Genomic DNA, 26,622 nt, shown 5'->3' on the forward strand with positions numbered 1-26,622 from the left:
CCTCGAATTGCGAGGATTCGTCCTCAGGCGGCGTGAAGCTCGGCTTCTTGCCGGAGGACTCGGCCTCGTGATGTCCGTGCGGCACGCTCGACCGGAACTCGCTTGCCGGATGCGTCCGCCGGAAACAGTTCCACGTCGCAAGTCACCTCGGACGCGTGGCGTAACGTCGCAGCCCGATCTAGCGCGATCCGCGAATCGTGGACCGTTTTCGTGCACGGTCGATGTCTCAAAATTCGCACTACGCCGAGTATACACAACGTTCAATGCCTCGACACGGCGTTCACAATTTGCACAACGGCACTCGTCTCGGAGAGCTTCGCGCACTCGGGCGCTCGGAGAGCTCGGTCTCAAGAAAGATCGCACTCGCAACGGTTTATCGAAAAGAGTCGGCACGCGTGTCTGTTCGGATCCGAGGTCAAGGAGAAAACGATTGAGATTGATAGAACCTCCGAAGGGTTGTCATATATATAGTACCTTCGTCGCGTTGCATCCCCGCTCCTGATGCATTACCCAATCGCGACCCGCGCGTCCTTCGAGTATCGATTGGCTAATCGGAGGGATCTCGTTATGGTCCGCGCTAGATCGTGTATTTCGGCGGTGTTACTTGCGCGGCGTCGCCAAAGTATCGTTCGCGCTCGCTCGCATCGCCTGCGTGGTGTGCGAGCGAGACGCGATGCGTTCTACTACACGTGAGCGATATACGATACGCTCCAGGATTTCCTATAGTATCAACTCTCTCTTTTGCTGAACATATCGTTCAAGTGTGTATAAAAGATAAACATACTAATTATAAAGATACTGTCCAGGATATAACCAGCTTATTAAAAAGAATATTTACTGAAATCACACAATTATAATTTGTATAATCGTTTTTCACCACGAGGATTAGGCTATTACTATCTTATTGCCAAGTATTATCGAATTACTGTCTCATATATATATTTATATATTTCGTCGCGAAAATCGTGGAAATGTAATTTTAACCTTATGAATACGTTCGTATTTCATCGATTGCTCAGTATATACGCGATCGCCCTGTGTCTGACAATTTTCCTCGTGACAAAATTGTCCCCGTCCGTCGGAAAGAGAGACAAATGCTCGTATCGAATCAACTGGACGTGTTCTTCTCGCGAGTTCTGTCCCTTCGAAAGCAATTTGGCGAAGTGTCAGGGGAATAGAGTAATAAGAAGAAATCGCGGCGATAGACAAGCTACTATATGTCACCCCTATAACCGCATTATGCCGCCCGCGGAAGCAATAAAAGGAGAGAATCGACCGTCCCGGGTAGGGGGAGGCAAATAAAAGCGAATATGAGGGATTTGCTCACCGAGTATTTTCCGGGCACGTAAATGGGCTGTGAATGACTGGTGGTGAGCTGAGTGTTGGGCATTCGGGCGGAAGCGTTTGTTTCTCGCCGGCGTAGCTCTTCGAGCGGCTCAAGAACATCCCCGTAATGCGTCCTGAAGAGGTCTGCATATCTCGAGGCGAGTCCTTCCAAATACCCCCTCTCGCCCTCCTGTAACACGCAATGTCGAAATGATTAGAATTATCGTAAAATAAGCGCTACATAAATGCACATAATTTTACGTGTAACGTAAAATGCTTATAAAGGTACGTGAAACGTGACGCGATTTTGTGTTGAGTAAATCCGTGAAAAATTTCCGGATTTATAGTTGTAAAAAAAAAGATCGTCTCGCACTTCTTAAGAGATCGCTAATATATCGGAAATCGGTAATAGTTGGATTAAAAATAAATTTTTCTTGTTATACTGCAGTGTCAAAAATTGCTTGCATGCGCTTAAGTACATTCGTATAAAATGCGTTATAATTTTCCTCATCAGTTGATAGGTTAATAAATAACTAAATTTTTAACACAATCGTCATAAGGTCAATTCACGTTTGGAAATATCGAACGCATTTAGATTAATTATTGAGCTATTTATTAATGAAGCCTGACAAAAGCGCAGGATTTTCTCATATATTACAAATAATAACGAATGACAGACGTGTTATCTGAATAAATGGGATAACTTCATTGAACGTATATAGCTTTTTGAAATAATCGCGCGGACATACACTGCAACACATTTATCACAATCATAATATGTTTAAATGGGAACAGACTTTGTTCTTATTATACGGATATTAATTTTTATACAATATATACATTACAATATATTAAATATGCAATATATTAATTAAATCTGCTCTCTTTGGCATCCGGTTTGCATATTTTGCTCAACAAATTTGTAAGCGCAAAATAACAAACGTTTTAAAAGTGTCGTAAGGAAATATTAGAAACGCTGAGAACGACGTATTTTTATGCGGCATCAATATTGACGGTGTTACATTAAAGATCGTAGCATTTTCTTATCGAGCGAACTGATACTCTCGAGATGTCTCCGCGCATAAAAAATGTGTGTATACACATACACCCTGTTTTCCCGAATCGAGCCAGGCCGGCGCGCAAGTGGTGTATGATTCAACAAGGTAAGCGCACAAGCGGACATGAAAGGAGGGGGACGGGAAAGTCAAGCGTCTCTAAGGAAAGGACGTACGGTCCAGGAGAAAAGAGAGGAGAAGGCGGACAACGGGAAGTAGAAGGAAGCCGAGGATAAGGATCGGCGTACGACGAAGGTTGGTGTCACATTAATATTTCAGGATTCCACTTCCGCCGACTCCCGATTCGACTCTCGGCCCGTAGTAACCGTGGAGGAAGGGCTGTGTCCTTTCCTTTTATGGCCGCGGAGGAGGAAGCGGAGGCGGAATAGAGAGGAGCGAGGAGCGGAGTCGGTGGGTTGCAAGGGAGGATCGTGAAACGGGAACGCTTTGTCTGGCGCGAATCGCCTCCTATTTACACTTTAAGCGGCCTCCATCCATCCTCCTCCGCCTCCGCCGCCGCCGCCGTCGACGTCGCCGTTGCCTGTCGTCTCTCGGCTAGGTACCGGCAAACGATATTCCGCGGCTACCACCGCGGTCGTCTCTCCCGGATTTAAATCCCATTTGTAAATATTCCCCTCGCGGCTGTGAGTGAATTACGTGGGAATTATGCCCCACGCGAAGAAGCGGTTCATCTTCCACGCGCGCGCACGCCCGCTCCAATTTCGCGAAAAGCGCGCCGACAGGTTTCTCGCAGACTTCGCGACAGAGAGAGAGAGAAAGAGAGAGAGAGTGCGCGACGCGTTTAATTCCTCGACGGGGTGAGATGGCGAAATAAAGATGTCTCTCTTGCGTGCGTCGTGTAATGGTATAAATAAGACATATTGCACACGATAAAGTTATTTATTTTACTAGTAATAATAGCCAAGAGAGAATGGCAAAAGCAATTACGTTGCAGATTTTTTTTTAATAATCGTACTCGATTACGTGCCTCAATAAAATCGGTTTGTCAAATTGTCAATCATTACTCTTTATCAATTTTATTTTATACAGTTCGCCGTAATAATTTACCTTTTTTTTAGAGCGCGCTATTCACGACGAAACAAAATATACAATATAAAAATGGAAAACGCGAGCGAAAAAACGCATGCGCGTGACTAATCCTCTAGGATATGCAACGTACGGCATACATTCCAACAATTCGGTAGCCGTTTCGCAAAATTATATCGCAGCTGTTGCCAGACACGCCGCTCCATCATCCGCTAAAAGAATTCACGATGCGCTTGACGTCGCGTTGTCTAGCGTTAGTGGTGGCGGAGAGTAAATTGCACGAAAAAATACACAAAACAATTCGTATTAAAATTGTATGTATTATATGAACGTACAAAAAAGTGACTGAAATAAGATATAACTTCAAATAAAGATTAAAAAAAACACAAATTAAATCTTTTTTTATGGTAACAGTTTAATTGTATCAATAAAACTCACTTTACACATCCATATCGCTAGATTTAAAATAGAACTATATAGTAATTTAATATGCCATGTTTGATTAACGTGTGTTTCAAACTTTGGATATATTCTGATTTTTCAAATGCTTTCCCCGTTACAAAATCATAAACAGAATTCTATTTTGAATTCTGGCTATGAATTATAGACCGTTTAAAGTGGACTTTACACTGTGTGTTTGCTGCAACAAACACGCCATTATAAAAGTTATTTTCAGTTATAACTGTTTCTATGTACACGTAGCTAGTTTCTAAGTTCTTATCATACACCGGATTCGATGAAAGTAACGATATTCTGTGGATTTATATTTAGAGAACACGTCTATTTTTTTTCGCTGTGCGACGTGTGAAGATTTTTGAAAAACGTCCTACTTTTATAGAAAATAAATAAATATCTATGAAATCGATCATATAAAAGAAGTTCACGTATGTGAATTTAGCACTTCAACATTAAAATTCCATTGTTCTAATTAGAGTTTCCGCTTTATTTTGAGACGAAGAGTTCTCTATAATTTATAACAAGAGTTCGATTTGATAACAATTTTTAATTTAAATTTAAAAAATGGAATGCTAACTTCTCATAAAAATTTATGAATTAAAAATTGTTATTAAGTAAAATTCTTGTTATAAACTATAGAGAACTCTTCGTCTCTTCAAAAGGAAGCGAGAGCTCTAATCAGAACTATGGAATTTTAATGTCGGCGTGCTAACTTCACACATGCTAGAAGTTCAATTATGTAACTCTGTAGATATGAATATCGGTCCCGATATTTCCTTTAATGCTCTCGCATACAATCAATCAACTTAAAATCCATTCTACACCATTCGAATCTGTAGCAAACACGTGCGACACGTAATACGCATCGGTGCACCAGATATTGAATGAATCGATGGGAGAATGGAGTCATCAATTGCAGAACGTCAAACGTCAAGATTTTCATTACGATATAATCTATTCCGACGCGGCGGTCCTTATACCTCGGGGAGAGGCGAGTTAGAGAAGACATTAAGGCGAGTGTCGAAGACGCGCGAAGGATGAAACGAACGGAACGAGTCATCGTTCCGCCATCCGCCCTCCTTCACGTGCCCCACCATTTCCTTTGCCTCCTTTATCGATAATCCGCGAGTATTAATTAGAATTCCAATCTTCCGATTTAATACGATGTTCCCCCGGCCGCGCCCCAACACTTTCCTCCGGCACAGTTCCAGGCCTCTTCCTTCCACCTTCTCTCTCTCTCTCTCTCCCTTTCCCACCCGGGCTCCCGCCCTTCCGTCCCGTCATGTCCTTCCGAGGGCTTAACGGTCAAACTAAAACTTTCAAATTGAGAGCGCATAAAGCGAACGAATTTTGCACGCGCGGGCACGACTCTTTGGAACTTTATCGTGTCGTAAATTAAAATTTCATCCATGAACGGATAATTGAGGAGTGATTAAAGCGTTCATTTTACCAAGCTGCTTGGCGAAATGCTCTGCAGAAATGTCCTCGCGGTCGGCAAGACTACTATCCCACTTCGTTTTGATGTTTCATCATGCACCTTCGCAATCGTTATATTTGTGCTCCAATAAAACGATTTCAAGCAGCTGAAGTTCGAAGCTCGTTCCTTATTATGACAAATCTTCTTTGTTACGAATAATTAATAATTAGAACATAATTATCATTATAAAATATTACATAGATTTTCGGTATTGCGCAATTTGTTTTCAACGCCAATAGATGAAATAAGAGAATATTTAACGAAAATATCAATATATCTATAACGAGAATTTCTTTCGATTTTGTGATCTTTTAATCTGCGTGTCCTAATTTTTTAATTCTTTGGAAAAGATGTATGCCCGGTGTCGTGCCACGTAATTGGATAACAGAAAATTACCGCGGAAAACATAATTGCAACGGTGGCCCGCGCCATTTTTAACGAGCGCCGGGTTTCAGCGATTAACCGGGTTTTACAAGGGACAATAAGATTTCTTCCGAATGGCAAAAACAGTTGGCCGCACAGGTTCTTCCGCGCGAGCTAAGTACCTGCACCGAGGTAAAAGTTAATTCTCCGTGCTACCATTCTCTATCGTGTTACCGGCGGTCCTATCCGGCAGAACCATTTCATTCTAACGAGATAGCGGTATATACAACATTAGCTCCCTGGTTCGAGTCGACGCTTCGGACGGACATTCGACGAACGACGCAACGACGACCGCCCCCTTCGGCAGCTCGATAACAAGGCGCGCACTGTAATTATGCTTCGTCTCCTCCCCGTCATAGATTCTCCGTGCGGCTACACGACGCGCATTTGCTGTTTGGAGAGAAACACCGTTCCTTTGATCGAGGAAATTTTACGGACAGTGGAGAGAGACACTTTCGGCATGACAAATGACATCGCTGCGTTACTGTGACATACATATAATACTGTATATGTATATGTACGCCTTATCGTCCATCAAGTTTTTATTAAAATCTTCATTAACCACCGTGTAAAACGGAATGAAAAATATCGCGCGAAAGAAAAGAAAAAAGAAAACTAAGTGAACAAAGGCTAATGTGTCCCAGGGACGAGCATTTTTACGCAATGCACTCCGTAATTCGGTGTGACTGCTATCGCATATTACCGCGCTGAAATTTTCCGGCGGAAATATCGTTCGCGCGCGCTGTTCTGTATTACGGCGGGAAATGAACGAATCGAAAAATGACTGCGCTCTCTTGTCAGCACGGTCAGCACACAGAAGCGGAACTCTTCCCCGCGAAATATTATCTCACCTGTAGAAAGGATTATGTCGGACTGACAGGTAAGCTGCTCAAGAGTTGACGGTCGATAATACTCTGAATTCTTCGTTGCACTTTTCACGAGACCCGTTTTTCTGTATAGAGATCACAGAAAATCGAGCGCACTCCGAGAGAACGAGAGAGAGAGAGAGAGAGAAAGAGAACTCGGGAGAATATAAAATATTCTGCCCTATATTTATCCATCGTTCACCTCCGCTCGCGGCGGAGTTGGCGATTCTTCTCCGGTTAACTTTCGTATCGCGATTCGCTTCTTCCTTTTCCTTCCCAGTCCGTACTTTGTTGGAATTCAAAGTGGTCAGCGATGCGCGTGTGATCCGCCTCGCTCAAGAAGATAAAGCTCCTCTCCCCTCCCCCCCCTCCCCCCGCGAAAGCCGCCGGTCGTTAAGAAGTGGGGGAGCAGATCGAAAAATCAAGCGCGTCCGCGTCGGTTCTCATATTTCCTTTGAAGTAGGCAAACCCACTTTCAGAGTGTTAACATTGCCGAGCGCGGCACAACTTTCCGGAAAATTATTTTACTCCGGGCGAAGGCAATCCCTATTGACTCGCCCGCGATCGCTTCGACGAGGTTGCGGAGGGATGAGAAGGGAAGCGAGGGGACGAGGAGAGGCGGCGAACGGAGGAGGAGTACGGTGGAAGAAAGCAGCGCGCGGAGGGAGGGAAAGAAGAAGCAGTCGAGCTGAGATAGAAGAGCGGAAGAAAATTGAAAAGTCAAGAAGCTCCCCCCTCCGCCCCGCCCGACGTGCTCGAGTTTAACCGCGTACTGCAAGACGAGCTTTACTCTCTCTCTCTCTCTCTCTTTGCTTTCCCTTCTTTTTATATTGGTCTATTTATCCGTCTATACCTTCCGGTTCTCCTTCTCTTTCTCTCGATTTCTTGATGACTCACCTTCCTCTTCTTTCGCGAGTATCCGTTTGCTCCTTTACATCTCATTTTATACGATGCCACGTGATCGTATCACGCTTTTTCCCACTCGTCGACTCGAGGAGGTTTCACCGAGGGGTTGCCTATCGACGTGATTGAAAACGAAATGTACGTGTAATACAATGTTCCGCCGCAGTGTACTTCCCGATGAAAATTACACTCATCTCGGAAGTGTGCCGCTTTCAACGTCCGTCAGATTAAATGCGGTGGTATACGGAGAGATCTTCGAGCGCACCGAGCATATTCTCGATAAATAAAATGTTCGATGGCCATATTCCGATCGCGCTGTTTTCGTGGGCCAGAAATGGAGCATCGCGTGGAGCATTCGCCGGGAATGAACCCATCTATACTCGTAGAGAGACGCATATCGATTTCGCATACGGAACGACGCTCTTCTCGCCGGCGCGGCGTGAAATCCGAGGCGCGAAGTAGACGGCGCGCGGTTTTTACGATAATTGGGCCTGCCTGTGCAGGGGGGCACTCCGCCACTTCGCCCGGCGCGATGGAGGACGGAATTATTTTCGGGTGGTCCCTCCAACGGGCGTTGCACCCGAGCCATTAGCGGAGGCCGAGCAGCAAACCCCGACGGTATTCATTTCCTCACCCTCATTATTTACATATACTTCATTTACCCGCTCTCACGAGTCCCACCGGCGCGCCCGGTCCGCCATCGAACGAAATGTAATCCGCGAAAAGCCGAGCGGGCGGACCGGCAATCGTGATCTTCTCGCACCAGACGTTACCTATATGTAGGATTCACGTTCGATCGAGAGCCTGGGTTGATATAGCGAAGAGCGAAATCACGTACTTATTGTTCTCGATCGATCGGGGTACGGGGGGCTAAAAGCGACGCGTCGGAAGATGGACTCGCTCGTTAAAAACGCATCGCTTGTCGGTCCCGAGAGACTATTACCTCGTATACTGTTAATGCACGTTCCTCTCATATTCCTCCTCTCATTCCCTTTTACATATTTCTAATGACAGACGTTTTTTTTTTTTTTTTTCATAAAACGACTTACAAATGTATGTCTAAATACGGCTTTAATTTCAATACATATATATATATATATATATATATATATATATATATATGAATATGTGACAATTTATGAATAGATTACATGTAATGGGACACTACGTAAAATATTTCATTGAATCAGGAAATACTTGATCCATTCGATTAAACGTGACTGTAATTATTGAGCAATTATCTGCAATTATCTGTAAAAAAAAATTAGTTTACGCTAATGAAATAAAAAAATCGCGATACTTCACCGCTCACTGTATATTGCTCGCAATTGTAATTTTAAATGTAATTGTAGATAAAAAGCATATAAAACAGAAGGATCGATATTGCGAAAAGAGATTATAGAAACGAAATTTGCAAGATAAAACTGTATACATATACGAGATCATTATAGAAATAGTTATTAATATGCAAATGTAGAGGGAATTTTTTCGAGATGAAGGTTTTTGAATTCGATAGAGGCCAAGCATTTCACGATAGTTTCGGTACCGCAGCGAGGCGAGGGCAAAGGGGAAAACGGAATGACGGGGAGGATAGAGCGCTAAGAGGCAAAGGTCGGCGAAGTAATGCGCAGCAGACTGGTCCACGAGTGGCGTGGCGTAGTGGATGGCTGGTATTTCGTCCCTTTTCAGACTCGGCGAAAGCCTCGACGTCAGGATTTCGGCGTCAGGCTTAAGAGCTGCCGCCTTAATCTCCGCTTGCCCAACCAGCCTTCTACACTCCACAATCCCACCGTCGTCGTCTTTTCCCCGCGTCTTACTCCTTTTCGGACTCTCATCCTCCTTGCCGGTGGCCGCCGTCAACATCACAACGGCCGTCTTCCGCCATGGCGTAGCACGTCTCGCGCGGCAAAGCTCTCCGTGAGCTTCCTCCTCTCTCTTTCTCTCTCAACTTTTATTTTGACCGTAGTGGGACCGTGGAATGTTTACGGAACCTGAAAGTTAACGGCAGCTAAGAGCAAAGGCTGATGCCATCGGAGGCGGCAAGGGTTCTTCCAAATGGAGATTGTGAGAAGTGGTGCGTGTGCGTGGTAGTTGCACGAAATGCTCGATTCCGCAAGCTCGAATTTGCGAAGGGGCTGCCTCTTTCGGCATCGGTTGTTTATAATCGTCTGCATGCCTTTTTTCGAAAATATTCCGACTTTTTAATATTTTAACATGTGACAATTTATTAAAAATAAATCTTCGCGATTATCAACTCTTAACAATGATTAGATTTTCTCTTCAGAAAAAAAACAAATGTCTCGTAAAATCGTGATTGGTAAAAAGTGCGCGACTTCGCTCGTAAAAATTATCTTCGAATCTCTCACCGGCGCGGCGACGCGAATTTATCCAGACGGGCTTCGGTCGAAGATCTCGACGCTCTGATCCTGCGGGAATCCTCCACCCGCGCCCGGAGTAAATACATACACACGTACACACGCACACCTCGAAACAGAGTCGGCGTCTACTAAATTTTAATCACAAAAATGCATTGCGCATTGTGCCGACTGTCGGTGGCTCCGAGAAACGACGGGTGCGACGGGGGTAGACGACGCTTGTTGTTGGTGGATGGATATGTCGCGGGAAGGGGGAGGGGGGGGGAAGGGGGTAGAAAGCGAAAGGGTGCAAAAGGGTGGCCTGACGTTCGAGTGGAAACGACTGGAAGGATCGAGAGAAACGGAGATGAGCGAAAGCGAAAAAAGAAACGCGCCCGTCGGATAGAAGGGGTGATGACGGTGAACGGCGGCGGCGGCGGCGAGAAACGGCGAGGATGGAGAACGGTGTATGCGTGCACGAATGGATTGTAGCATTGTTAAATGCACGAACGCGGGCCCCGGGAAAAAAAAGCGCTATTGTCAGTTTAACGCACGGCGTCGTTTCTCGCCCGTGCGCGCCACGGACTTCCGAAAAGTTCCCCGTCGTCTCTTTTCACGGTCTTCGTGAAGCATCACCAGGGCCCCGCCTCCTCTTCCTCTATCCGATACGCGTTTTGCCAACGCGCGAAACTTCCACATTAAAAGCTTCTTGTCGATGACGTTTTCGACATCGCGCGAAGGCTCGCTCTGTGATATTAATGAGAGATAAAAGCTACATCGAATATGAGACCAGTCTTAGTGCTCCTTTCATTTTTTCTTTTTTGAAAAAAAAAACGAAACACATTTCTTTCCACAGTTTCCACTATCCTGTTATGTCACAAGAGTTTATCAAAAACTAGCGGTACATCATAATTTTGAGATATAATAAAAATAAAATAATCGCTATTTGTATTAAATGTTACACTCGCTTTTCGAAACTTTTAATTTTTTGCTTTTGTGAAATTCACGATGTCCACGCATGGTGCTTAATGCGCGACTGTTAATATCAACGTTGTCATTGATACTCATGATAATTTTTTCATTATTGTTCATTTCAATACAGCACGCGCAACAAAGCGCAGTGCTTGAAAATGTATAATTCATATCGTTTCTGTGTTTCCATTTTTCTGTTCTATTATTTGTTTCAATTCTCTCACGAAATGTAAAATTGGTCGTTGTTGTTTAACGGAAAAAGAGTGGTTACACTAATATTGTTTGATATGCCAATACTCGCAAAAAAAACGCTGTTCGTAAAAAAAAAGTTAACTTTCCTGCTCTCAATATTACTAATTTTAAATCAATTGAAAAATTTTCCAATTAGAAATGCTGTCACGTTATTAATTCTAATCATAGTTCCTACGCTGCTTACACCATAAATGTAGTCCTCGCAATCAGAGAAATTAATTTTCGCAGCAGACATACATTTTTTTTTATAAATATACTTGCGCATTTTTCCTTATAAAAATTATTATTTTGTGCGTAAATATAATATGAAGAAAATAATTAATTTGTAATATAAAGATAATGTAATCTTCCATTTTCTTTTGATATTTTTGTACTTTTTTAGTATTCTCTATTTTCTGCATCTTTATTCTTTTTGTTTCAGATTTTACAAGGAATCGTTAAGAATTTCGTAAGTATATCTCTGCTTGATATCCCATTACCTTTACGTTGGTATTTCAGTGTTCGCGCAGACTAAGACACGTAGTTATCTAAACTATACAATTTCGTGGGCCTTGAGGGAAGCGGGCAAAAAAAAAGACAATTTTAATTTAGATTCGGGCCTCGGAAACCTGATTGGGTGGCAAGCACGGAATCCTTTCGTTGTTGCGATGCGCGCCGAGAGTTGCGATGTGCGGAAATAAGCCTCGAGGCATACTTCGAGTATTAGGCGTACAAGTCCGCTCATTTCCGGCCGTAATCACTGAAGTAACGCTAGACCCTCGTCACATCTGGAAGTGGGTATATTTCATTTATTTTCAAAAGCCGACCCTTTGAGCAATCTCTGTGGCTTGCGGCTACTGAATCGTCTCATCCGCTACGGTTGGTTTTCACTCGACTGTCGGTATATGGTTGAATTACGAGCGGCACAGAGGCGGCGCAAAGAGCAAAGGGACAAGATTTGAATTGCTAAAATACCTTTTCTGGCCGATAAACCGCGATCCTCCTACAAATTTTTATACGGAGGAAAAAGAAGACGCGCATAATTTAAAGATACTGCGTCCTCTCTTGCTGATCCACAGTGCTCCAGTATCTTAAAAAAAAAGTAGAGCACGCACAACATTCCCTCCGTTTTAATACCGTTTTTAACCGAATTTAATATATTTAACTGCCTCGATATCAAATTTATCTCTAACTACGTGTAAATAAACGTTTTATTTTTCTCGTGCGGTCGCCTGTATTTCCTCGTATGGTTTTTTTTACGCAGGCGATGATTCGCACTCAACTGACAGGATATTGGAATGAAGTATTTTAAACTGGTCATTTCTATTGTAACGCGGGAATTAATGGGTGAGTAGGTATAGGTATCGACAAAGGCAATTCACCGTGATCAGTGACACCGGCATCATCAAACTACGACACAAAGCGCGATGCCAACAGGCAATGGACGACACGCGTGCTCCCCTATTGTGCATTTGTTGCATACTGTTCATTCAGTTAAGCGTTGAGCTGTAATTCAGTCATGCCAATACGTCGATCATTTAACTCGTCCCATTCAAGCTGACGTATTAATTTAAAAAAAAAAAACAAATGTTTTTAACGAAAGAATAAAACGGCCGATTAATACAAAAAAGACGAATAATAGTAAAATCTTTAGTTAAATGACCAAATCTTTTTTTTTTTTTAATAAAAACGAATTATTCGTTTTAGCAAATCATCTTTCCTGCGGTGCGGAACGCTATATTCGCTTCTTGTCTATAAAAATATCATCCAAAAAATATAATTATATTATGGAAGAAAAAAGAGATAAAGAATGTCTATAAATCTTCCACCTGTGCTGCTTTGTGAAAAATCACGTTCAAGCTTACATCGCAAATTTCCACACTGTTCATTAAGAACACGCGGAGAACGAATGTTGATTATATCGCACGTGGTAAACCGCGTTACGATCTCCGTGGCCCGATCTTGTCTCTCGTATCGCGCGCTACGGGGGAAAAGTTCAATAACCATTAGCCGCACGGCGGCTGTTCGGTATAGCTGTTCCGCGGCATCGCGTAACGATGTGCTCGCGCGCGCTCGAGCTATGCGAGCTTAACTACGCCGTAAAAGAGACAGGGAGTCATTAGAGGACACTCGCGAGTGAGATGCGAGAGATGAGAGACGAGGGTCAGGGAGAGACGAGCCCGATGTGTCGTTCGGTATCGAGCTAATAAGACGGAAAACCTAACGACGAGCGCCGAGTAGTTAATTACCTGTAGACGCCGCGTAATGCAAACATTAATTAACATACACAATGCGAGCGAAAGGAGGACGGGAAGCGTGGCGTACGCGCATTACGCTCGGCATTACGGAACGATGCAATGGCACACCACGTGTACGTTGTCCGCGCGCTCGATAACCACCCCCGGTACGTAGGCGCACCGCGAGGAGGACTAACCCCGGTAACCACGAAGGTCGGCGTAATTCACATCGACCTTTTTATTTCCTCAAATGTCTTCCCCTAATAAAATTTACCGTCGCGAAAGGGAGCGAGACGGAATTACGGCATAGCCTCACGCCCACGTGTGCCCGCTTTCACGCACTCACCCCGTATCCGTCGATTCTCTTCCCTTTTTTCCCTCCCCTCGTCTATATATCTTGCTTTGTAACTCCAGCATCCGCGCGTGGGAATAATGAGAGAAACCCCGCGCCCACCCCTAGAACCCCGTCTCATTAAAGACGGGCACATTTAGGTGTCAAGTTTGAAATTTTAATTAGTAAAAAACCAATCCAATTCCGCGCGCACCGCGTATAACCGGTCATCCTTCCTTTTCGCGTCGGCGTTTTCTCTTTCTTGCCCTTTTTCTTTCGCGCCCTCGCCCATTGCTCGCCGCGGCGCGGCGTGGCAATGAGAGTCGGCTGTTCAAAAGCCTCGAACGTTTCAATTAATGCGGCCGCAAGATCGCAAACCCTCGCTTTCAATCGCGTTTTTTTTTCCCGCCCGAGCTTTGATAGCACTTTGCGACTTTATGCTCACAGAAAATTTCAACTACTAGTATTTCTATCTCTTCAAAGTCCGTCATTTTCAACTTTTAAACATTCAAAAACTTTTAAACTCTGGGCACATTAAAATAAATTATTTCATAAACTTTAAATTGGAAAATAATGAGTTTTTCTTACATCTTTACACCTTATTCATCAAATACGAATGTAAATTAAATATTTATTATATCAATTAATTAATTATAGATTACATTAATTACACTAATTAATTGAATTACAAATTAATTATACTAATTAATTGAAGATTTGACGAAATATTTTAAAGAGACAAATGATTTTAGACTATAAGTAAATCAGCAAATATCAAATTAAATTTTTGGCTTAAACGTTTGTATAAGAAATGTTACATGATTTTTGTTTATGTGCCGATAGGATTTATTACGTACAATAGAACAAAACACACGCACACACAGTTAGTACTGTTCATGAAATAATAACAACGTTTATGGAAAGCGAGAAAAGCTGGTTGTTCCTGGCCACATATACGTCCATTCATGACGTAAAACAAAGCGAATTTAGTCCTAAAATGATGAAAGGAAAAGCTTCCATAATCGCGCGCACGCTTTGACCAGTTCGCGTCGAATATTATTAATCCTCCAGCAATTCGGCACGCTGTAATGCAAAGTACCTAATTATTAACCAATCTAAATCGTGCTTGCAGATTGCGATTAACGAGGAAAAATAGATTATGCTGTGATAATTTAAGAAAAAAATTTGTTGATTAGAGCCCAATTCACGAATATATACGTAACGATTCGAGATATTCCGTCGCTCAAAAGATTTCCACCAGCCATTTCGTCAACAGCCTAATTAACAGCAATTTGCCCAAATATAATATCAATTTCGTAATTTGACCATTACACGATTGAAGTTATTTTATTGTGTACGATTATCAGCAGAATCAAGTTTATAACAATTATTGTTATTACTATTGTTTGTACATCAATAAAAGCAGGCATAATGAATATAACGTAACAAAAACATTTTATATATTATGGAGAATTATTTGTTAGTATAACGTATGTTAATTAGCGTCTATGGCTGACGTTAAATTGAAGATATTACATAATGCAAATGCTAATGAGTAGTATGGGTAAATAACATATATAATATAAATTATATAACGCTTCTGGACATTTAAGTAGCGAAGTTGACAGAAGTAAAGAAGAAAGGTGATAAAAAATTATATTGTAAAAGGAAGAAAATACAGATATCTGAAATGTTATACAGACTTTCATCGCGTTTCATTTCTTAGACTGGAGTAGTGATTTACAAATTTGACGGAACTTTCATTGAATAGAGAGCTTCCTCGAAACTTACTTTGTTCAATTATATCGCATCACTCGAGGGGATCTTATAGAGGTATGTGGTAGTCGATGTAACTGAGTATACTCTAAAAGCCGGGGCCGGCTGTTTCCGACTCACGTTCAAGCACGATCCTAGATAGTCTACGATAAAAGCGCAATTGAGCTTCTTAAGTCTCTCGAGCGATCCTTCGCAACGAAATAACGCGATCGCAGCGAGTCTGTGAGGAGAGAGAATCAACGACGGAGAGCCGTCTCTCATTCGCCGGCCGATTGTTCCTCGAGCGGTGCCTGCTTTCCTCGAGGCAACGTGCGCGCGCGCGACGCGGTCGCGAGAGAGAGAGAGAGAGAAGCAAGAAGCGGGAAAAAGAGGGTAGCGTGCGATTTAAGGAAAAGTTGGGAAAATCTTGGAAATCCGATTACGCGGGAGCGGGGTAGCGCCGCTGACTGGTTGGCAGTCGGGGCAGCGGTAAGACGGAGGAACCCAACCGGCAGTCCGACAGCCCTCGCGACGAAGGGAGGAGGGAGTAGATGGAGGAGCGGAGGCGGCCAGTAAAGTTGTAGCGAATCAGTTTCGGTGTCACGTAGGTATTCCGTACCACATCCTCGTCCCCCACCCCCTTCCCCCTGTACAAGGAGAATAAGGCGCGGGTGGCTGGATCGTAAAGGAGAGTACCTTGAGTTGGTGCAAACCAACGGAAAGAAAGAAGGACGCACACGCGAATGTATGTGTAGTGTACATACATGTGTACCTATACACACGTACGCACGCGTGGCTGTGAGAGACAGAGAGACAGATGTGAGGGGGAGCCGTGTGCAACTATAGACGGGGGGCACGATCGGGTTCGGTTGAGGATACGATACATATCAACCGACAGCGCACCGTTATTCAATTTACAGGTCGGTCCCGTTGATTGTGCACCTTAATGCCGTTACCATGGCCGCCACCTTTGGGAATCCTCTTCCTCGTCGGTCTTGCAGCGACGGTTCGAGTCGGCGGTTGTTGTATTTACACTCACGTGTGGATTTGCGCCCCGTTCAAAAGGGTGAAACGCTGTTGATGACGTCGTCGGCGACGACGACGACGACGACAACGACGACGACGACGACGACGATGAGAACGATGACGAAAACGACGGCGACAACGACGGCAATGTTCTATCCTTACTGTTAGCGACGAGGAAACGGTAATTAGTCGTGATAAACATGGTGTATCACCTGTTAAGGTTCTTATACTCTTGGAGAGTTATCTTCTTACGTGATGTACGACACGTGTTCTGTGAAATGTGATCGATAAGGTTTTCACAGGTGCGCTTGATGTCGCCGATTTATTACGCCAAGCAATAAATGTCACTTCCATTCAATGACTCGATTACAACCAATTATGGTAAATATGGCTGACGTGATATTATGGATTAATGCTTTAATCCTTTTTCTTCACAAATACAAATTAAAGATTATATATTGTAAATGAAAATATGTTATTAGATAATTCAACACATACAATATTATGTGCGCATATCATATGATTTAAATAGAGTTGATGTAATAATCAGAAATATCCTCTGACAAAACAGTCAATGTGTCTTTTTTTTTTTATACGAGTGTTGTTACTTTGAAAGATAATTTTTGAAATAGAATAAAATAAGAATTTTTTAGCTAACTATATAAAAGTTAAGAAAACACACACATATTTTTCAACTTTAATTCAAAGTAAACACAGTCTTTTTATTGCAGATTATCATAAGAAATAATTTAATAAATAGATTTCTAAATACACAATTAACATATAACTATAATTAAGTACCATTACATCCTGAAAGCTGTCTCATGATCCCCTCTTTTTTTTTTACACCATGCAGTATTTACGATGTCGGCCATAAAGTTATCTTATCTTTACGACGCCTTCTCCAGTAGAACTTGTCTGCGGTGCTAAGCGAGTGACACGATAGCGGAACGTGACGAACTACGTGGCGCGTGGCTGGGAAGACACAAGCATGCGAATTAGCACCCCACACTCGCTCGGAACGTTGCTGGATGCCGGCATAGCAAACGCAATTCAACGCTTGTTTGACGAGTGAGCCAAGTGAACGAACGGGCGTGAAAGAGGGGGGGAAGGGGGGGAGAGAGAAGCCGGGCGGAAAAGAGAGGAGGAGAAAACGACGTGGGATAACTGAATGGACTAGTCACGTGCTACGCATACATGACCTGTTACTACGGGAGCACGTGTGCGGATGCGAGATCGATCAACGCGCGTCTTGGGACCCTTGGGCTATGGCTACCTTCGACTGTCTACATCGCGTATCGCAGCAAGCTATCGATCTTAATTGATTTTAGGGAGAATAAAGAGTAACTTTTAATCACTTGATGATATATTATATATTACTAAGTAATTATTCGCGTTTTCCTTAATTAATGAGGAAGCAATACGCCCCGAAATTGCATATGTGGAGCAAAATCTAACACATTTGTTCTTTAAAATAAAATCGATTACGTTGCATTACATTTCACGTATGTTTCTCTACACCATTCTAGACTCCTGTCACGAGTCTGTTAAATACGTTCGCGTTTGATGCGAGAGGCGGAGATGGCATTAGCGGTACGAATTACTGGAGCATTAATTCTGCCATTCTCTCTTTATTCGAGGGGAATTTCCCAGCTGAGCAATACGAGTGTATGACAACACCGCGTGATATTTCGCCGTGTCGGCGAGTGCAGGTATACGCAACAGTGCGCGAATGAACACAGCGCCATTCAGCGTGGAAGCTGTTCGGTAATTTCGTTTCGCGAAACGCACCTCGCTTACCCGCCATGATTCGCCGTCGAACAGGAAGAAACGCGGGAATGCGTAGCGGGCGCGGGAGAGAGAGAGAGAGAGAGAGAGAGAGAGAGAGAGAGAGACAAAGACCCTGCGCACTATATTCTCGAGGGACCGGGAGTGAAGAGGGACGAGTGTACCTGAAGGTACATTCGTTACACTGCAGGACAGACTCTCGAATTAGTTCATTTTTACGGTCGCGCAATTTTTGCTCGCTTATATTCACCTATCCAGCGAGCCACCACCGCGAAGTGGCCCGCGGCGCCGCGACGTCTCGCTCGGTACCAGCCGCTTTACCGCGAATTTATTCCACGGAGTTAATCACGCGACGCTAATTTTTACCCAACTTTGTTCGCCCGCACAAGGCGCCGCCGCGGCCGTTTCAACTTCCGTCCCAACTTGTCCCGCGGAATCGCCCTGAAGCCACCTCCGTTCTGTCGCAGATCCCACCCTTTGCTCGGACCTCAAACTTCCTCGGCTATTTCCGCAGTTTCTGCGGGCAAACGCGCCTCTTCGCCGTGAAATACAAAGATTTTCGAAAGTTGCGGCAATTAGCCATTACTCGGCCCGTTTCTTTTTCGTTTTTTATTTAAGCTCTGGGCGTTTTTCGTTACTTAACGATTTTCTTGGCGCTTTACTTCCTATGTACAATAATTCATGTATAAAAAGGAAAAAAATATCACATAACTTTCGAAGTGACAAATAATTGTCTAATAGCATAATTTTTATCATTTACTTTAAGAAATAAATGTCCAAATTTATCATAAGCTGATCACCTATTTTTATTAATAACATGGGATACAGCAACTTTATTAGATATTGGTATTGCAAAATAGTCATAATTTCAATATTTTGTATTATATTTTTTTAATTAACACGTTCAGTATTAAATGTTACAGAAAATTAAGCATATCGAGTTCTCTCAAATTAAGGCGATGAAAACGACGGCCAATGTCGTATAAGCAGGAAAAAAAATAGAGTAATTGAGTTTATACGCGTTTTACTCGATTAAAGGAAGCCCCGTCCTCGCTCGAATTAATCAAACGTCTTCTGTAATCTAGAGTTGGGTGTCTCGGAGAGCGAGAGGACGAAAAAAAAGCGTTCCCTTCCAAAGGAACTCGCGAAAGAACGCCTTTAAATTCACAGTGCCCGAATGGAGTCGAAGGAGAGTGCAGCCGGTCGAATTAACAGTGCCGCGTTTTTCCCCTCGTATTCTCGAGGTAAGATCTATCCCACTTATACAATTATCTCCTTAATTGCACTGCTCTTTGCTGCACTGCCGCATAAGAACTTATCTACACGATATACCGACGAAATGGATAATTACAAATTAACCCAGTTGAGGTGTCGTCCTCGAATAATGTTTTGCCACGACGGTTCTCGCCGGCCTTCGGCTTCGCCATTTGTCTTTATTTACGACGACGGAATCAACGTGAGTCTATCGAAGAACGGGAGATAATACATTTTCAATGGCCTTATATATACGAATCTGATTTATGGCGAAAATTTCGTCGTCGTCGAGGCGTCCCTCTCATTAATAATCGAAACTTTTGTCGCTGTAGGTCTAAGATTAATTAATATTAATAAAGCTGACTCTTAAGTATCGCGAATATAAGATAACTGAATAATTTTCCTTTTCCAGTTAATATTTATAGATACATCGAATGGATAAAAGTTACAGATTTCACTTTTTTAGTTATTATTTTAGTTATTTTTAGTTATTAATTTGTAAAAAAAATTAAACTGAAATTTTAATAATGTAATTACATGTGGAATAGAATTGATAAGAAGAATGTATCTTAGAATATTTAGATAATAATAATTTGTGCGCTACTGACAAGAAAAGGTTTTGTGAATTAGATTTTGTGAATTCAAGTATCAACCCAGACGCAGTTACGACTATCAAGGCTTTAAAGTTTGATATTCGCCGGAGCGAATGAAGCACGTAGCCATCGTAAAAAAGAGCGGCGTGTATCGTAAACCAAATCACAATTCGCCCAAAGTAATCCTATTCGTTTGAAAAGTCGATAAAAAACGTCGAGTATCAAACCGGCATGAATTATAATTTTGCTCTTTCTTTCAAGCCAAGCGTTCGCATACAATGGTATACTCGTATCGCCTGCGATATAAATTTGAAATCGTAACTCTCTAATTATATGCTGAATATTTTAGCCAAAACTACATATTTCATTTAAACTTTGATATTAATTCATGAAAGACTGAGATTGATAAGAATTTTAAAGCATTCTCTCTCTCTGTTTTAAAACGCTCAATACGTTTGCAATCTCCACTAATCCATTTCACTTTCCTAGTTTTCATGAGAATATCAATGCGATGCATTCGCTTGAGGCATACTGCAACCGATTGTATTATCACATGGTTTTACATTTGTATTATAAATTAAAAAATTTTTTTCATCGAAACTCTATTTCGCCGTAATTCAGTCTTGCTGAAAACCAAATTTAAATTTCGATGATCAAGCCCGTCTATTCCCTTTCATTTATCTCTTGTTGCCTTTATCTGCACATTTCTCATAGCTGAAATTCTCATCGCTCACTCACCTGACACGCAACACACGCACGGGCATGCCATGCCGGTTATACGTATGCGCCCGTGCATTCTATGCGCAATTTTAACAATATGTATTCCAAGTTATGAACGTGATATACAGTGTTGAACAAGAAAATCTTTTTACGCGAGTTCACCTGAGAAAATTTTATTGATGTCGCAGCATGTGTTTTCATTACTGTGATAATTCCGTTTACGTTTCTTTATCGTCACAAGCCTTGCTACGTTTTATCAAATAATTCATTAATTCGAATCAACCATGTATAACTTTAATATTCTAAATAAAATCATTTTATTATACGGGAATCATAGAGAACGAGAAATTTTATACATTTGCGGAATTATCCGTAACCATACGCTTATAGCCTTGTTTGCGCTATAAACTTTAGACTCACCATACACTTCGATATTGACATTTTCGTTTTTTTTACCAATCGAACTTTATCATTAATCACAATGACGACAGACGATGTAAATCGATATCAATTAAGGATCGCCAAAAGTTCGTTGGACAACCGAAATATTTAATTAAAAAATAACAACAACGGTAGTTCGTCTTTGTTCTTTGTTGCTTTTATCCGCACGTCTTTCATAGAGAAATTCCCATCGCTCACCAACCCAATACGTGCAACAACGACGTGACGTACATACACACATACGCACATACGGATGCTGTGCACGCTCTATATGCGTGGATATCGATTCGACGAGCCTCGCCCCGAAGCGCGGTCGGGATATCGTGCATTTTCAAGGTCTGAAACACTTTCCCCGGAGAGATGCGCGGGCAAGGGGTGGGGGACGAGGGAGACGGTTGAAGGTTTGGCGGTAGGTGCGAGTGCATTTTTTAGAAGGCCGCCAGTCGTTCCGAGGTGCGTCGACCGACCGTTTTCATGTCTGAGACACGAAGGAGAGACGAAAGGAAGAAGAGCGTGTCCGAGAGAGACGAGAGGGATGAGAGGGCAACGAGAATACTGATAGGTGAGGCAAAGTATACAGAGAGATGCGAGGAACCCTCCCAGTCTCTCCTTCCGAGCGTCCCCTCGCCTCTCTGTGGAAGGGGTTGAAAGGCCGGATGGAGAACGAGAGGGCGAGGGCGAGGGCGAGGGCGAGGGCGGTCGTAGGCGGGAGCGATGATACGTGCGTAGAATAGCCTCGGCATTTTGAGCTCCTCGGAGATTTGGCTTGCCGAGTAAGAGCTTGATGCCGCCGCACGCCGCTTCCCCGTCTCTCACCTCTTTTTTTTCCACCCCCGACCGGCGTCATCCGTTTCTCTCTCGCCGTCTTCTATCTCGCGCCCCGCGTTTCTCTCCGCTCCCTATCGCGACGACGACGACGACGGCGACGGCGGCGGCGGCGGCGGCGGTATCTACCGTTTCGTGCCTCGGTTTCTTTCATCGGTCCTCCCGACTCTCTCGCGGAGGATCCAGAGCGGTTGAGCCACTGGAGGCAACAATCTTAAAATATCACCCCGCGGGTACAGCGTGGCGTGAGTTATCGCGGTATTTAATCATCCCCAATAAGCTCGCGTTCCTTGCACCCTCTAGATTTTCTCTCTTTGTCGCTTTAGTCTCCACCTAGACAGGGTGACCTGACGTCCATTTTCGAGAATACGTCTTTGTTTTTAGATGTTCTTAAAAAAAAAAGAAACAATCTTGTGACTCTTTTAAAATTTATCCCAGTTAAATATACTCGCATTAAGATTTAAAAGTACTTCAATTCATTTATCATTTTTGTCGTATTGAAATCGCGATATGTAAACCAAATATTGTCTGTGTAATTCAATTACGTAGCGAATCATTTGAAATTAAGATATATTATTAAAATTTATTATTTTTTAAATATTTGTTTCATTTTTCCTGTTTATTATTCATTGTTTATACATTGATATTTTATCGCATATAAAAGGTTATATATGTTCTACTCTCGTTCTCGTTTCACAAATTACGAAGTCCTAGTTTTTTCCCCTGTTGTCTCCGGCATACATAAAAAGAAATCTAGTCACCTTAAGTCTTGGAATTAATTCCTTCTATTTATCTCTTTCTATTTCCGTCATCTATTCGTTCCACTTTTCCTATCGCGGTGTATCTTCGACCAGTTTTCACCCAATGGGATTCTACCAGGTTCAATGGGATACGCCTAACGACGTCCGAGTACGTTTTTCTTCGGAAGTAATTAAGAACGATTAACGGAAGTCCGTCCGACGATACTCGACGCTGGGACTGCGAAGAAGTTTTGATGACTTTAAAGCGCCTCGAAGACCGTTCGGATCGATTAATAGCTCTCGAACGGAGCCGCTTTCTTGGCGACAAAGAAGTTTCCTCGTTTTTCCTTTCGTAATCCTGACTCGGGCTAACAAGAATCCGCAATAACGGAAGGCGCTACACTCTTTTATATATATATATATATAGCTATCGACCTTCTTTATCGATATTTATCGTTCCGGCACGGGTGTTACTAACGATCGAATAGTCGTGTGATTTTTTTAAGTGCGCGCTTTAGTGGACCGCACAGCTTCCCTGTAACGCAAAAAGAGCATTCCGCGCTGTCGCATTAATTGTAATTTCCGTTATATTTCACGGGATTTTTCTAGAGAGAGAAAGAAGAAAAGCGCTCTTTTGCATCTCATATATTTTTAATATTTTTTCCTATTAAAGATTTTTCTCGATTTTTGAACGATGATGAACTCTTGCAATTATTTAAATATATATTAATTCTTCTAATGCATTAAAGAAACATGAAATTTAAATTAATTTTGATCCTATAAGGAATTCTACTTTGTTTCAATTATGTTACTTCGTTACACGAAGTTGCACAAAGTAATATAATCAACAATCTCTCTCTCTCTCTCTCTCTTTCCTTCTCTCTTTCTTAATCTCTTGCTTTTATACAACAAACTTGCGGAATCCATGAATATGCTTCCCGAGTATCATTCATAGAATTAACGAGATTAGGGTGTAACTCTGCGGAATCCGGAATTGCGAAGGGAAACGCGAAAGGAAGTTAACTTTCGTATCGTATTGACGAGCGACGTCTGATCCGTCGTCGCGCAGGCCGAGGGGGAATATTTCGAACAAGAGTTCCGTCATCGAATGGCGAAGAAGAATGAAGACTTCCCTCAATGGATAAAGACAAGTCACTCTCGCGGAGGCAGGAAACTGGATTTTGTGTGTATATGGTACACACGAAGTCGAGTTTCCTGCCTCCGCGTGAGTGACACACCACACTTTATGACCGGAATTCTGGCGGGGTGGTCGCGTCGAGCATCCATACGAGGAGTTTTGCCTGGGTAAATACAGAGGACACGTTCACTTCATATCTCAAAATCGCTTGCGAGCGTTACGATATCTGTACGAGTTCTCGACGTCTTTGCGATTCGCGCGCGGCCCAGTCTCATAACGCGTCGTCATCTCGATATCAGGACGGTATCGATCCAGATACGGTTCTTTTACATTAACGTATAACGCGGTCGGGATAGCTGTGACTATGGCATGGCATCGTTACTCGAAAGTGCGAGTAAATTCCAATCTAGATTAATACGATCAATTGTGGCTTTCGAGAGAAGCGAATAGGGAACACGTTCTAAAGCACAGGCATTGTTGTACTCACGCGATCAATTTGAAAACAAAATTGTAAGCATCTCAGATAAATATGTACATATATAGGACTATAAGATAGTAAATGACAGACCGATAAGGCGAGAATTGTGTGACTCCTAGATTATAATATAATAACACGCGATTTCCGAAGCATTGTTACAAGTGCGAAGGAAATCGGAGCAGTCGCTGAACGAGAGTTCGGAGCAAGAGGTACTTAGAGATATTAAATTGGTCAATTGTATCAGTACGTAAAATAGACTTCGGATTATTGTGAGATTGACGATAAACGAATAATTGGTGTAAAAATAAAGATATTGACGCAAGAATAAACGAAACTATTGTGATAAATATCATTAAAAACGACTCTTAATTTTTCTCCTTTAAATCTGACCCTACAAATTTTTAACTACGATCCGATTCACTCTCTTATTTGATTTTCAGTTATTAAAAAATATATGATGTTAATACCAAATATGTTATCAAATATACTAATAATGTATCAAAATATATCTGTGACTGGAATGTTTTATGTTATTTTACAATTAATTACATTTATTATAATATTCTTAGTCACGTTACGCGTTTCAGTTTCGTTGTACTAATACTACAATATATTGATAAATGTAAACATTACATCGTGCCTCAAATGCACATATTTCCCCGATGCGTATTACACATCATATCTATGTTTAAACACAATACCCGAAATCGAATATCAGTGGAATATCTTGAATTTCAGGATCTTCGAATAACATGCAATATTATCCTCTTGCGCGTTTATTGCAATCACCTTTCTCGTAATGGAATTTAAATCACGAATAATTTAAGATAAGCATGTTTAAGCTGATACAAAGCGTTACTTGTCAAATAAGCGGATGAGGAATTTTCGTCCGACAGAAGCCGGTTTTACACATCGTATAAAAATTAACAGCGCAAGATTTAAGGGAGCCTTGTGACGCGCGAAAAATGAAACGTCCGCTCGTAAAAAAAAAGAAGACATCAGCTGGCGAAAAATACGGATAGGCAGAAGCGTATGCTAATGTTATGCAGCGTTGCAGACTGCGAAAAGCAGTTTCGGCATAAGCGGGACTGTACGCGGGGAATGTAATACAGTCGAAGAATGTAGGCGAAGGAAAAAAAAAAGGCGAAAGACTATCCGGAACAAGAGAGTGAAAAAGAGCCGTGTTACGCGAACAAGAACTTACTTTACAATACTCGGCGTGAATACTTCGTTCGGTAATTTAACTTTACATATAGAAATAATAAGTAGCTTTACACGTAACAATTACCATGTTCGAAAGTGAGTTTCTCGACGTGTTTTATTTTAATCCAAATAATATATGAATTATTGTAATTCTAGCACACATGGCGCGAGATCTCGAAATAAACTCGATCTTCTATTTCGTTTCATGCAAATAGACTCCACGGATGTCCTTTATACATAGTCGGTGATTATATAATTTCCCGAACGTGGCTTGGCGGACTGACGGAGATTAAAGGAGATGAAACTTGTATTACAATTAATAAAGCATTACCTTGATAAGGTTTCGCGTCAATTCTTCGTTCACATTAATTCCTATCGAATTATCACGGATGAATCGTCGTTTTGTCAACGGGGGAAACAGTGGCGTATAAGGATCGATGGTTTGATAAAAGTCTGCAGCCGCGTCTATTGTTCGCGCAGTAAATTCGCGCGAGCAGACGCGCGCGCTTTCTCTCTCTCTCTCTCTCTCTCGAAATATATTTGTCGGCTGCAAATCCAGCTCTCGGCTGGTTTTTCAACCCCTATCGGCCATCGGTATGTATCCCGTTCAACCCCACGGCGCCCCCGAGAGTCACCCACCCTTGCCATCCTCTTTTGCTCTCCCTCGGATCGGCGAATGGGGATCCTTCGCGAAAGTTTACGCGCCCGACACTGCTCGAATAGACGCCTGAATTTCCCCGGTGAATTGCGCGGACGTAGTTGTATGTAACTATGCCGATTCTCCTCGGGGACGTTGCCGAAGTGTCAGTCCCAGTGATTCGGTTGAAATAAAATCTGCTTCCGCGTCTGACGGTGAAGAGAAGAAGGCATCTCTTGCGTTATGAGAAATTCGTAGGTCGTAAATCGCAGTTTTCACGTAAACCGCTAAGGCGAAAATATTTGTGCAAGTATCTCGAGAGACCAATGTACCTAATTGATTTCGA

At 42.5% G+C, this 26,622-nt stretch overlaps 1 protein-coding gene across 1 annotated transcript in view; it reads right to left on the minus strand.

The window, feature by feature from the left end:
• The window catches only part of LOC105452221 (SAM and SH3 domain-containing protein 1-like), a 309,259-nt gene that overhangs the window by 84,020 nt on the left and 198,617 nt on the right, over positions 1 to 26,622 (minus strand). The window contains exon 2 of the mRNA XM_011693162.1: positions 1,328 to 1,516. Within this exon, the coding sequence (XP_011691464.1) occupies positions 1,328 to 1,516 (189 nt within the window). The remainder of the gene's footprint in view (positions 1 to 1,327; positions 1,517 to 26,622) is intronic.

The sequence above is a fragment of the Wasmannia auropunctata genome, unplaced genomic scaffold, assembly GCF_000956235.1.
Source record: "Wasmannia auropunctata unplaced genomic scaffold, wasmannia.A_1.0 LD336036.1, whole genome shotgun sequence".
NCBI lineage: Eukaryota > Metazoa > Arthropoda > Insecta > Hymenoptera > Formicidae > Wasmannia > Wasmannia auropunctata.